Here is a 13,813-nt window from a genome sequence, read left to right as displayed (position 1 = left end):
AAGCTCCATAAAAAAGAGGACTTCAAACCTTTTTCAATTCAATTATCGACATTAGTTGAATGGGTAAGATTTCAACCGTTTTTTGGCGGTTTTCACCTATACCGACTAAACTGTTAGAGATATTCTAAAAGTTAGGGTAAAAGAACACTCAAACAAGCATCATTCAATAGAATAAGGAAAGTCGTGTGATGTTCACACCAGATTTTTTACATTATTATTTTCCCATGTTTCAGAATCTGGCCGCCAATAAGAAAGAGAACGCCATTATATCTCCGTTCAGTCTCCACGTGGTTCTCGGTTTGGCCTCGTTTGGGGCCGCGGGTTCCACAGCAGAGGCCATGATGAAGGGCCTTCGTATCAAACATTCGGAAACCCTGCTCAAGGACTACAAGGGCATCATTGATCAACTGAGCAAGGTAAATGAAACCCTTAGGTTCATTTTAGGGCCTTCGTATCAAACATTCGGAAACCCTGCTCAAGGACTACAAGGGCATCATTGATCAACTGAGCAAGGTAAATGAAACCCTTAGGCTCATTTTGTGTAATCATAAAAAAGTTACTTGTAATTGAAATGTAAGCTAATGTTCAGCTACCATTCATGGAAGAACATCATGGATTTCATAAATTAATTAATTTCTTCTTCCTGCCCTCTCTTCCACTTCGGGACGATAAGACCTCCGTTGTTTGTTGTCTCTATCAATCCACATAAAAAAAAATAAGTTCATGCCCGATTTTATTTCACGTAGCTATGACACAACTGTTACTCGTGTGGTCTGTGTCGTAGCATGCCCATCCCGTAGTATGTCTCTCATCAGATGGTCAAAAAGAGACACACTACTTTCCGTTTCGGTGCCTCTGCGAGCCTAGTTAGCTTGGAGGGTAGCGTGCCTGCCTCGTAAACGCTAGGTCGAGGGTTCTGTTCCCGTCCGGGGCGAACTTTATCCCGTGTTTTCTTTCCTCCTCAGAGTCCCGAACTTAAGATCGCCAACAAAATCTACTTCGCCAAAGACATCGAACTGAATCCAGCATACCAGACACAGGCCGTAGATAATTTCAACTCTGAACTAGGCAAAGTAGATTTCTCTCAGCCCCCAGCTGCAGCCAAAGAAATGAACGACTGGGTCTCCAATCATACCAACGACAAGATCAAGGATCTCATCAAAGCTGGTAATTTGACTTTATAGCAATTTAAGCCGCGTTCTAACGAGAGGATAGAATAGCAAGTTCAGTCTAGTTACATAGCTTGGAGGGTAGCGCGTCTGCTTTCGTTCTCGGAACGCGAGTATAAGAACCGCGAACAAATGGCTGTGAAAAGTAAGCACAAAATTGTGATACTAATATCGGGAAATGGATATTAGTAGGAACATGACCTAATGATCAATTCCTTTGCATTAATAAAACAACAACATATCGGGTAATGGATGTATTTCCCGTTTTCTTTACAGATAGTCTGGACGCCTCCACAAAACTGGTTCTGATCAACGCTATCCACTTCAAAGGCAAATGGACCGTACCCTTCAAACCAGAGGCTACTAAAGACGGCCCATTCTATTTAGACGACACGAACAGTGTGCAAGTTCCTCTTATGTTTGTCAAGGATTCGTTCTATATGTATGAGGAGGCTGGGGAAGATGGGTTCAAGATGCTTGAGCTGCCTTATGGGGTAAGTATCTCATTCATCATCAAATCTCAAGTCGTACCAGAAATGGGTCGACTGTGAACAAAGCCTCTCCACCATGTTCTATCTTTGAACTTGTCTTCGTTAATTACAGTTGTTGGATCTAAACCACTTTTTTCAATATCTTTACGGATCATATCTATCCATCGCAGTCTCGGGCGACCCCTTCGTCTTCTCCCTTCCATTTCCAGATGAAACATTCTTGAAGGTATTCTATTTTCATCTAGTCTTCTCATATGGCCGTACCATTGTAATCTCGATCTCTCAATTCTTTCCTGTACTTTTTCTACACCCACTATTCTTCTTGATTCCTCGTTTCTTACTCTATCTCTCCTTGTTTTCCTGATCATACTTCGTACAAAGCGCATTTCAGCAGCTTGGAGTCTACTCTCATCCTTCCTCTTCATAACCCATGTCTCTGCAGCATATGTGATGATTGGGACAAAATATGTTGTGAAGAGCGCTCTCTTACATTTCAGAGGTACATAAGAACTCCATATCAGATCTTGGACTTTGTTGTACAATGCACTTCCTTGTTCATTAGAAAATATTAAAAGTAGTTCAGAAATTTTAGAACTCAGAAAAAGAGCCTATATATCCCCTCAAAGTCCCGATCGAGGCGAAATCTACCGAGATATCCTTTGTGTGGGTTGCCAAAATTTAATCCAGAGCGGACTAACTGTTCACAATTTATGGTGGAACAATCATACAGACAAATTAATGAAAAATTGCCGATAAACTTGGAGTTCACTTCGTTCCTTCAATTACTAACTACAAGTTTAACCTAAAATTTATTAAAAACGGATACGTATAAATTAAAATCCTACCGTATAAATCTCCGCCAGGTACTGTCCAGAGGGTAATGTTCCCAGCACTGATGCCGCATTACTACGCTGGAATGCCATTGATATGCGCTGTCCTAAAATTTATTAAAAACGGATACGTATAAATTAAAATCCTACCGTATAAATCTCCGCCAGGTACTGTCCAGAGGGTAATGTTCCCAACACTGATGCCGCATTACTACGCTGGAATGCCATTGATATGCGCTGCTCATACTTCGTACAAAGCGCATTTCAGCAGCTTGGAGTCTACTCTCATCCTTCCTCTTCATAACCCACGTCTCTGCAGCATATGTGATGATTGGGACAAAATATGTTGTGAAGAGCGCTCTCTTACATTTCAGAGGTACATAAGAACTCCATATCAGATCTTGGACTTTGTTGTACAATGCACTTCCTTGTTCATTAGAAAATATTAAAAGTAGTTCAGAAATTTTAGAACTCAGAAAAAGAGCCTAGAGCGCTCTCTTACATTTCAGAGGTACATAAGAACTCCATATCAGATCTTGGACTTTGTTGTACAATGCACTTCCTTGTTCATTAGAGAATATTAAAAGTAGTTCAGAAATTTTAGAACTTAGAAAAAGAGCCCATATATCCCCTCAAAGTCCCGATCGAGGCGAAATCTACCGAGATATCCTTTGTGTGGGTTGCCAAAATTTAATCCAGAGCGGACTAACTGTTCACAATTTATGGTGGAACAATCATACAGACAAATTAATGAAAAATTGCCGATAAACTTGGAGTTCACTTCGTTCCTTCAATTACTAACTACAAGTTTAACCTAAAATTTATTAAAAACGGATACGTATAAATTAAAATCCTACCGTATAAATCTCCGCCAGGTACTGTCCAGAGGGTAATGTTCCCAACACTGATGCCGCATTACTACGCTGGAATGCCATTGATATGCGCTGCTTAAGATAGAATTTCGAGTTTCCATTCCCAGTCACTGCAAATTGTAGGTGAATTTTCTTCTCTCTAACTTGATCCTCTTTCTTCTCTCAAATCTCACAGTCCAAAGACGAGCAGCACTTCTCGATGCACATCTTCCTCCCGAACAAACGCGACGGTTTGGCATCACTGGAAGAGAAACTGTTCCAGCATAGCGAGAGCTTTGCCGAGAAGTTTGGCAACATTGTGAAGAGCACATTCAAGACTGAAGTTGAAGTCACTCTGCCGCGATTCAAAATTGAAAGCACCTGGGAAATGAACGATCTATGTAAAAAGGTGAGATTTATTTAAAAATCGTAATGATTCATTCTCAAGCTACTGTAAGGACAACACAGGTTACTGTCGTAAGTTAAATACCTCGATCCTGGATTGATCTCAGTTCGTATTCGTACTGTTCATCTTAGCACCTTGACCTGAGAATCAATTCGCTCAATTTATTGCAGTTTTTCTGTTGTGATTTCAGTGGTTCTCAACCTCGTGGTCTTACTCTTGTCCGTATCCGTGAGCCCAATTGAAATGTCTGAAGCTTTGAATACCGCTGTTAGCGCCGCTAACAATGACTTCACCAAGGATGTGTACTGGGTAAGTATCGAACCAGCGACCCTCGAACTACGAGATCTCGGTAGTCATTTTTGGGACTGATTATAAAATCATATTGGCATTTGTTAAACGTTAATAATGGACTGTTGAATGGAAACTAACCACTGGGGAAGGTTGACCTCCGAGGCGTTCTCTACCACCTAACACTTAGAACTCTGTTATATGGTCAAAATCTCAATTTAGAACAAAATTCCATGCCGCGGTTGGAATTGAACCCGCGCCCTCCTGTTTACCAGCCGAGCGGCTTGATAATATCGAGGCAAGTTCTTTGTTCGAGAGGTAACCCAGCAAAACGACATGGTAGTTTAACAGATTTTAGCTTTGGCACCATTCATTTTAACTGGGTACCATTGGACAATCGGAAAATGATGTGTGTACATTAAGGAAGCCCAAACTTATTTACCCACCTGTCTAATACCTAATGGACACACATTAGCATAATATGATTTACCTCAGCCAATAGTATGCTGCTAAGAAGCAGGTTCTCGTTGTAAACATTTGTTTATACCGGGTGAAGGTTCTATTTTCCTTCTTTAGTCTATACATTCTGTGCATTGCTTATAATCATAAAGTTTTTATTTATTCTTAAACTCTGTTCATTCTGTTACGCTAAAAGTCTCTTTTTGTGTCCACATTTCTTGGAAAAACGGATTAAAAAACTGAACATCGGAAATTTCAGCCGATTACATTACTTTCCTTCCTATAGGGTAAGGAAAGTAAAAAAGTGCCGTTTCCCAGACGAGCATCTTAACCACTACGCCACCGGCACCGTGCAAAGGTCGATAAAACTTTGTTGTTAAATGAAAATGGGTTTAAGACAAACATTTGCCTGTGATTTTGGGTGACCCAGTAAGCAGTCAGCCAATAGTATGCTGCTAAGAAGCAGGTTCTCTTTGTAAACATTTGTTTATACCGGGTGAAGGTTCTATTTTTCTTCTTTAGTCTATACATTCTGTGCATTGCTTATAATCATGAAGTTTTTATTTATTCTTAAACTTTATTCATCATTCTGTTACGCTAAAAGTCTCTTTTTGTGTCCACATTTCTTGGAAAAACTGATTAAAAAACTGAACATCGGAATTTTCACCCGATTACATTACTTTCCTTCCTATAGGGTAAGGAAAGTAAAAAAGTGCCGTTTCCCAGACGAGCATCTTAACCACTACGCCACCGGCACCGTGCAAAGGTCGATAAAACCTTGTTGTTAAATGAAAATGGGTTTAAGACAAACATTTGCCTGTGATTTTGGGTGACCCAGTAAGCAATGGTGTTTGCCCCCCTACTGTGGATGCGTTGGGATGGGCACTGCCTTAGGCAATGTCTTGGGTTGTGACCAAATCCTTGTTCACCTTGCGCAAGGTCAAAGTGTCAAAGACACGGGGCGCTAGGTACTTCTCAAAACAGGAGGGCGCAGGTTCAATCCCAGCCGAGGCATTTTATATTCATTTATATGAGAATTTTTACCACATCATAGAAGAGCTCTGGAGGTAGCTAAGAGGTAGAGGTTAATAAAAAAAAAGATGTCCTAATGTTTATGATCGTGTGTCCAAGTTATATCCAGGATCAGTTTCATTCAGTTCAATCCTAGATCAACGTTTCAACTGTAAGCTCCATAAAAAAAGAGGACTTCAAACCTTTTTCAATTCAATTATCGACATTAGTTGAATGGGTAAGAGGCAGAGCGGACTAAGTCCGAAAATTGACTATTTGAGTATTGTATATCGTTGGAAACAGCATGAAAAGATCTTATTTTTAATTTTTAATTGGACTCACACATGGCCGTGATGCTTAGCGTGTAATCAAATAAATAAAAAAATAACTTTTTAATTGGTTGCTAACTTAAGTGTTGAAATGAGAGTAAAATCAAAATGGCTATCTCTATTGAAACTTTGACTATTCCTAAACTTTGACTCCATTTATCTCAAAACGCTTTCTTCACAGCATGCAAATCGGAACAAGTTTGCAAGAAAGCGAGCAAAATATACTGCACACAACAATAAAACTAGTGCACCTTAAGAATTCCCGTCAAACAATTTATTGACAATACGTTTATTGTCAATTCTACTGATAGTGTGCGGACGCCTTTAAGATTTTCGACAGACAATATTGCATCCCTGGTAGATATCGAAAAGGCGCACAAGTATATTTCACCTTGGAATATAATCTCGATTATAAATGAAGCATGCATAGAAAATAGTCATATGTAGTGAGAGACAGGTGGGTAAATAAGTTTGGGCTTCCTTAATGTACACACATCATTTTCCAATTGTCCAATGGTACCCAGTTAAAATGAATGGTGCTAAAGCTAAAATCTGTTAAACTACCATGTCTTTTTGCTGGGTTACCTCTCGAACAAAGAACTTGCCTCGATATTATCAAGCCGCTCGGCTGATAAACAGGAGGGCGCGGGTTCAATTCCAACCGCGGCATGGAATTTTGTTCTAAATTGAGATTTCGACCATATAACAGAGCTCTAAGGGTTAAGTGGTAGAGAACGCTTCGGAGGTCAACCTTCCCCAGTGGTTACTTTCCATTCAACAGTCTATTATTAACGTCTCTCTCTCTCTCTCTCTCTCTCTCTCTCTCTCTCTCTCTCTCTCTCTCTCTCTCTCTCTCTCTCTCTCCCTTCCTCTTTCTGCCTCTCTCTTTCTTTCCCTTTCTCTCCTCTCCGCCCCTCTCTCTCTCTCTCTTTCCCTTCCTCCCTCTCTTTCTTTATCCCTGTCTCCCTGTCCCCCTCTTTCTCTCTTCCCTCCGCTCCTCACCCATTCCATCACCTCCTCTCTCTCTCTCTCTCTCTCTCTCTCTCTCTCTCTCTCTCTCTCTCTCTCTCTCTCTCTCTCTCTCTCTCTCTCTTTCTCTCTTTCTCTCTTTCTTTCACGTGATCTCCCTCCCCTGCTCATCCTCTCACGTGTACTCTCTGTCTCCTCTATCTCAGTGATTCCCAAACTGGGGTCCAGGGGGGCCGTAAAGGACTTCGCGACCCCCGGGAAGATCACGTAATAGTAAAGGGGCCGCGAAGCGTTCACAATTAAAAAAAAGGGGCCGCTTAGAAAAAAAAAGTTTGGGAACCGCTCTTTCTCCTTGTGATAGTCTAACAGGGAACTTAATTCAATCTGGGACCCAAATGTTTTACGATTTGATATGAAATTACTATCTTCTCAATCCAACTATAATTAGAATAACTATGGAGACCCACAACGACAGGCGACACTTTGCAAAGGACGAGTCAATCAATCAAAACCTCACTGACAACTTGACAACATCTAAGAATCCCTATATCTTGTTATTAACTTGACAACGAGCATACTAGTATCAAAAAAATCAAATCAAATCATGAAGGTCTTATCGTTTCGAAATCGAAGAGAGAAGAAGACAGGATAGGAGAAAGCCAGCCGTTCCGAGAACAAACATCCGTCCAGGATAAGATCCGCACCGGGCGGGAATCGAACCCGCGGCCCAGCGCTTACAAGGCAGACGCGCTACCAACCAAGCTAACTAGGCTGGCTTTCACAACTTTTGTGGCTACCACAGTAACACAGTATTACTAATTGCCTCCTTTACTCTCAATTCTCATTCATCATCAATCTTTTTACACCGTTAATGCCGCCTTGATTAAAGTAGCTACTCAATTGTCCTCACGACAACTTTTGTGGCTACCACAGTAACACAGTATTACTAATTGCCTCCTTTACTCTCAATTCTCATTCATCATCAATCTTTTTACACCGGTAATGCCGCCTCGATTAAAGTAGCTACTCAATCGTCCTCACAAGGCTGAGTGCACCCCGAACTCAAGCGCAGAGCCGAAAAAAACTTCGACCCCGCCAAGAATCGAATCCGGGGCCTCTGGCGTGCTAGCCTAGTGTGATATCCACTCGGCCACGGAGGTAGCTTTCATGATTTAATCATAATAATATGCCATGAAAGATACCAATAATAATTAAAGAATTGTGCTGTTCCGCTCCGTCTGGGAATTATTGTGCTCCCTCATAGGTCAAGCCATGACGAGGAGCGAACCTCGAAGTCAGAGAGGTTCTAAGTTCCAAGTTTTGATTTCAGTTGCAAGTGAACCGAGGTCCGCGTTCCTTGAAGTGATGCGTCTTTCGTTTTTCCGTGTGCGCGATTTTCTATTATAATTAATATTTTTATTACTATCATTTCAATTAACTGTTTTTTTGGTGTCGTGATTTGGTGTAGACGTTGAGAAATAAAACGAAAATGGCACCACGTACAACTATGGGTATGTAGAGTTATTGGTTTATTTTGGGTCTTTCATATTTTTTTTTTCTCCTCCCGTTCCTTTACAAAGGTTATTGGATGGGATGTACAGGAATCCGTCTTATAGGTAATCCCCAATTTTGGGATGAGTTTTGCAGGTATAGAAAATTAAACTTGGACAAATTTGGTGTCACAGCATTGGAGTGTGGAACTGTGGACAGTAGTAGGTTTATCTCCTTTTGCTTTTTCCCTACAAATTTTCGGTGAGCACACACCCCGCCAAGAATCGAATCCGGGGCCTCTGGCGTGCTAGCCTAGTGTGATATCCACTCGGCCACGGAGGTAGCTTTCATGATTTAATATTAATAATATGCCATGAAAAATACCAATAATAATTAAAGAATTGTGCTGTTCCGCTCCGTCTGGGAATTATTGTGCTCCCTCATAGGTCAAGCCATGAAGAGGAGCGAACCTCGAAGTCAGAGAGGTTCTAAGTTCCAAGTTTTGATTTCAGTTGCAAGTGAACCGAGGTCCGCGTTCCTTGAAGTGATACGTCTTTCGTTTTTCCGTGTGCGCGATTTTCTATTATATAATTAATATTTTTATTACTATTATTTCAATTAACTATTTTTTTGGTGTCGTAATTTGGTGTAGACGTTGAGAAATAAAACGAAAATGGCACCACCAAAAACTATGGGTATGTAGAGTTATTGGTTTATTTTGGGTCTTTCATATATTTTTTTTTCTCCTCCCGTTCCTTTACAAAGGTTATTGGATGGGATGTACAGGAACCCGTCTTATAATCCCGAATTTTGGGATGAGTTTTGCAGGTATACAAAATTAAACTTGGACAAATTTGGTGTCACGGCATTGGAGTGTGGAACTGTGGACAGTAGTAGGTTTATTTTTTTTTTTTTTGCTTTTTCCGTACAAATTTTCGCTGAGCACACGTTTTGGATTCTAGTTGTATTTCAATAAAAATAAGTTGCGAGAAATGTAGACAAATATTTGTATTTACACAGCCACCTCCGTGGCCGAGTGAGTATCACGAGGCTTGCAATTGTCTTCACGAGGAGAGGAGATCGGTTCGATTCCCGGCGGGGTCGAAGTTTTCGTCTCTGTGCTTGGAATTAGGGGTGCTCATCCTCGTGAAGACAATTGAGTAGCTACTTTAAACGAGTAGCGACCAGTGGCGGTATTACCATTGTAAAATGATGATACGAGTAGATAAGAATTAAAAGTACAGGAGGCACTTGGTAATGCTGTGAAGCTGTGATACCCACAAAAGTTGTAAAGAAGCTCTCTGCTTTACCACAAAGAATTCATGATTTTGATTTGATACTTGCAAAGTTATGAAATAGGTAACTACAAAACTTATTACCTTTATATGATACAATGGATACACTTTCCGGTTTCGATCTTATCCGACTCGAGTTTCGTCCATCTCCGTGGACTTTTTCAAGGAAACTGACGATGATGGCGGTGCTATTCCTTGAAAAAGTCCACGGAGATGGACGAATCTCGAGTCGGATAAGATCAAAACCGGAACGTGTATCCATTGTATCATATAAAGGCAATAAGTTTTGTAGTTACCTATTTCATAACTTTATAACCTAGGATGTCTAATATAAACATATTTAATAATAATTGATACTTGCATTTACACTACTTATATCTGAGCACTTGCATGCCGAGAAAAAGCACTGCTATGTTTTTAAGTGACGGGGGTTTTATTCTCACCATTCGGTGACAAGTTACTCGCCTACTCACATTAACCTCAGCCTGAGTTGGAAAAGCCAGCAGTAAGCGATGGTCCAGATGGGCACTCATCCGTATATTAACCAAGCACAACCTGCCTCGGTGGTGTAGTGGTCAAGGCGCTCGCCTGGTAAACAGGAGGGCGTGGGTTCAATCCCAGCCGAGGTATGGAATTTTATCCTCAATATAATTTGAGAATTTGACCACAATAATAGTAGTAGCCTTACTGCTGGAGTAAAGGGACTTCTCAGTCCTTTGCGAGCAGTATAAATAAGCACTATTATTAGATATTATTATTATTATTATTATACATAAAGGCAGTGATCCATTCCTGATACCTATCAACCACGCAACGTTGTCTAACTTAGACCAGCCACTCACTGTCAGATAGACCTGACAGGCGGACCTGATCAGGTGTTCCTGTCAGGTAATAATGGGACATACAGAATAATTTGAAGTCACAAGATTTGGCTGATTTGGTGAACCCGTGACCCCAAGGCCACAAGATAACACCTTTCATTTTAATTGGTCTTGTTTTGAGAAAATTCACCGAGCGATAACCGATAAGAAATTACATCAAGAAGGAAAGTGATAACATTTAGTTTTCATATCGTACGATGGATTTGCCCAAAAAAACAATAAAATTGTTATCTTCTGACCTTGAGGTCACGGGTACACCAAAATCAGCCAAATTTTGTGGCTTCAAATTATTTGCCAGCCTAGTTAGCTTGGTTGGTAGCGCAACTGCCTTGTAAGTGCTAGGGGGCGGGTTCAATTCCCGCCCGGGGCGAGTTCGATTCGCGCCCGGGGCGGATTTTATCCTGAACGGATAATGCTCGTTCTCGGAACGGCTGCCTTTTTCTCCTATCCTGTCTTCCTTCTCCCTTCGATCTTGGGACGATAGGACCTCAGCAGTTACAGTTCCCTCTATCAAAACTCTTGTAAATCTTCTGGAATTCTTTTTAAATTGACAAAGAGCTCCTGAGTCAACTGGATAAGTGAATAAGATTTATAACTTTTATTTTAAAGAGGCTTGATAGAGGGAACTGTAACTGCCAAGGTCTTCTCGTCCCGAAATCGAAAAGAGAAGGAAGGCAGGGTAGGGCAAAGTCAGACCTTCCAAGAACGAATCTTATCCGTTGAGGATAAAATCCGCCCCGCGCTGGAATCAAACCCGCGACCTAGAGCTTACAAGGCAAACCATCTACCATCCAAGCCAACTAGGCTTTCAATAATAACCTTAGGAACTCTATTATCAAACCTCATTATAGAACATGAAAACATCTTCTTGATACACAGTTAAATTTGAAATTTCCTCATTTCATTCTACCGAAGGTCATTCAAGCAATAGGGAAAATCCCAACTGTTAACCCGCTCTGGTCATTATGGACTATTTCTAGTCACGGTTGATGGCTACATAAAAATCGCCTTCGGTCCGGAGTCTCCTGCTGCAAATATAACAAAAAGCTATGGGGGTACGAAGAGGATGCAACCTGCGGGTGCGGCAGTGAGCAGACGCATGAACATCTCCTGGTATGCGGCCAAATGGAGACGACATGCACCCACGCAGATCTCCTTGCGGCAAACGAGAGGGCAATTTACGTCTCAAATTACTGGGGAAGAAAGATTTGATGAGAAAGAAGAGGACACGGAAAGTAAGTAAGTAAGTAAGTAAGTAAGTAAGGGGAAAAAGAGAGACGGTAGACGGAGAGGAAGGTTCTAGTCAACAAATGTTGACCCTTACCAGATCCTACGCCCATACACATCACACACACATACACGCCATTCATAAGCATATCCACATACGCATATAACTTTTATTTTAAAGAGGCTTGATAGAGGGAACTGTAACTGCCAAGGTCTTCTCGTCCCGAAATCGAAAAGAGAAGGAAGGCAGGGTAGGGCAAAGTCAGACCTTCCAAGAACGAATCTTATCCGTTGAGGATAAAATCCGCCCCGCGCTGGAATCATAAGATTGGTAGCGCGACTGCCTTGTAGGTGCTAGGGGGCGGGTTCGATTCCCGCCCGGGGCGGATTTTATCCTGAACGGATAATGCTCGTTCTCGGAACGGCTGGCTTTTTCTCCTATCCTGTCTTCCTTCTCCTTTCGATCTTGGGACGATAGGACCTCAGCAGTTACAGTTCCCTCTATCAAACCTCTTGTAAATCTTCTGGAATTCTTTTAAATTGACAAAGAGCTCCTGAGTCAACTGGATAAGTGAATAAGATTTATAACTTTTATTTTAAAGAGGCTTGATAGAGGGAACTGTAACTGCCAAGGTCTTCTCGTCCCGAAATCGAAAAGAGAAGGAAGGCAGGATAGGGCAAAGTCAGACCTTCCAAGAACGAATATTATCCGTTGAGGATAAAATCCGCCCCGCGCTGGAATCGGATCGAAGGCCGGTCGACTATGTTTGGACACACCTTAATTAGTTTCGTGTGGTACGACACCTGTTGTTGCTTTATCCCCATCTGTTTTTACTCTTTTACCTCCTTGGAGGTTGGAGGTCAAGGGTAAAGGTAATAGTCCAAATGTAGGTTTGATTTGACTGGTATCTCAGCCAGATCAAATTTAACTATCTTCTTAGCCAGAAATTTCCAGCCCCCAAAACCAACAATATCAGTACGTTCAATTAAAATTCACTTTTCTCACCTACAAGTTTGACAAAAAAGTTCAAAATTCATTGCAATCCGAACGGCTTGTACCTTGATTTTCATAAGGTAGGTTGTAGGTTCGATTTTCAACAGGGCAGAAAAATAATTCAGGTACACTCAGCCCTGTAAGGACGCTGGAATCAAACCCGCGACCTAGAGCTTACAAGGCAAACCATCTACCATCCAAGCCAACTAGGCTTTCAATAATAACTTTAGGAACTCTATTATCAAACCTCATTATAGAACATGAAAACATCTTCTTGATACACAGTTAAATTTGAAATTTCCTCATTTCATTCTACCGAAGGTCATTCAAGCAATAGGGAAAATCCCAACTGTTAACCCGCTCTGGTCATTATGGACTATTTCTAGTCATGGTTGATAGCTACATAACATAATAGGTTAAGGTAGGTAATAGTACTTTTTTTACGAAGTATGTAAAAATCATGAATTTTTTTTAGCAAAGCAGAGAGCTTCTTCACAACTTTAGTGGGTATCTCAGCATTACTATGCCTCCTTTACTATTAATTAACTCATATCAGTGTTAAAAGTCCTCGTGTGTGTACTTCAGGTATGGCGAATATAAAAATAGAGTAGGTAGGTACTTAGTTGTTTAAATATAAAAGGGCTAAAGCTTATCACATGCCAATGTGAAAATAGATAAACAAACAAGCCAATGATAAATATTTAAATATCAACATGTTAGGTATAGTAATATTTCTTTATTGATTGCTAAAAAGTATTATCTACTTTATTGAAATTGAGGGGCGCGCAGCAAGAAGGTCAAAAGTCGACTTTTGCCCTTTTTGCGTATACAGGCTTATTCGACGCGGAATTTTGTTCTCTACACAGCACAGAAAAAATTATCTCGATTTTTCACGAAGTTACACGAAAAAATCCTTTTGTAAACAAACAATTTTGTAATTAGTAGGAAAAACTTTAAATGCGATGCCCCGAAAACGCGATTTTGCTACATTTGCCCTTCTTGCTGCGCGCCCCTCAATTTATTATCCTTCAACCTTGTAAGCGGGGTTTATCCTAAACAGATAAAGTTCCTTTTCGGAAAGGTTGATTTTCTCCTATCCTGACCTCTGTCGATTTCGGGACG

At 40.9% G+C, this 13,813-nt stretch overlaps 1 protein-coding gene across 14 annotated transcripts in view; it reads left to right on the top strand.

The window, feature by feature from the left end:
- The first annotated feature begins 219 nt into the window (after positions 1–219).
- The window catches only part of LOC103518206 (serpin-Z1C), a 45,046-nt gene continuing 31,452 nt past the window's right edge, over positions 220–13,813 (top strand). For all 14 annotated transcript variants that reach the window (XR_003394073.1, XR_541858.2, XR_003394080.1 and 11 more), the window contains exons 1-4: positions 220–416; positions 966–1,167; positions 1,446–1,663; positions 3,538–3,750. Coding sequence is in view for 11 of the 14 variants with exons in the window: in XM_026830570.1 (XP_026686371.1) it covers positions 225–416; positions 966–1,167; positions 1,446–1,663; positions 3,538–3,750 (825 nt within the window). In the remaining 3 variants the exon portion in view is untranslated. The remainder of the gene's footprint in view (positions 417–965; positions 1,168–1,445; positions 1,664–3,537; positions 3,751–13,813) is intronic.

This window comes from Diaphorina citri, unplaced genomic scaffold (genome assembly GCF_000475195.1).
Source record: "Diaphorina citri unplaced genomic scaffold, Diaci psyllid genome assembly version 1.1 scaffold4, whole genome shotgun sequence".
Taxonomy (NCBI): domain Eukaryota; kingdom Metazoa; phylum Arthropoda; class Insecta; order Hemiptera; family Psyllidae; genus Diaphorina; species Diaphorina citri.
This window is presented reverse-complemented; position numbering and strand designations above follow the sequence as displayed.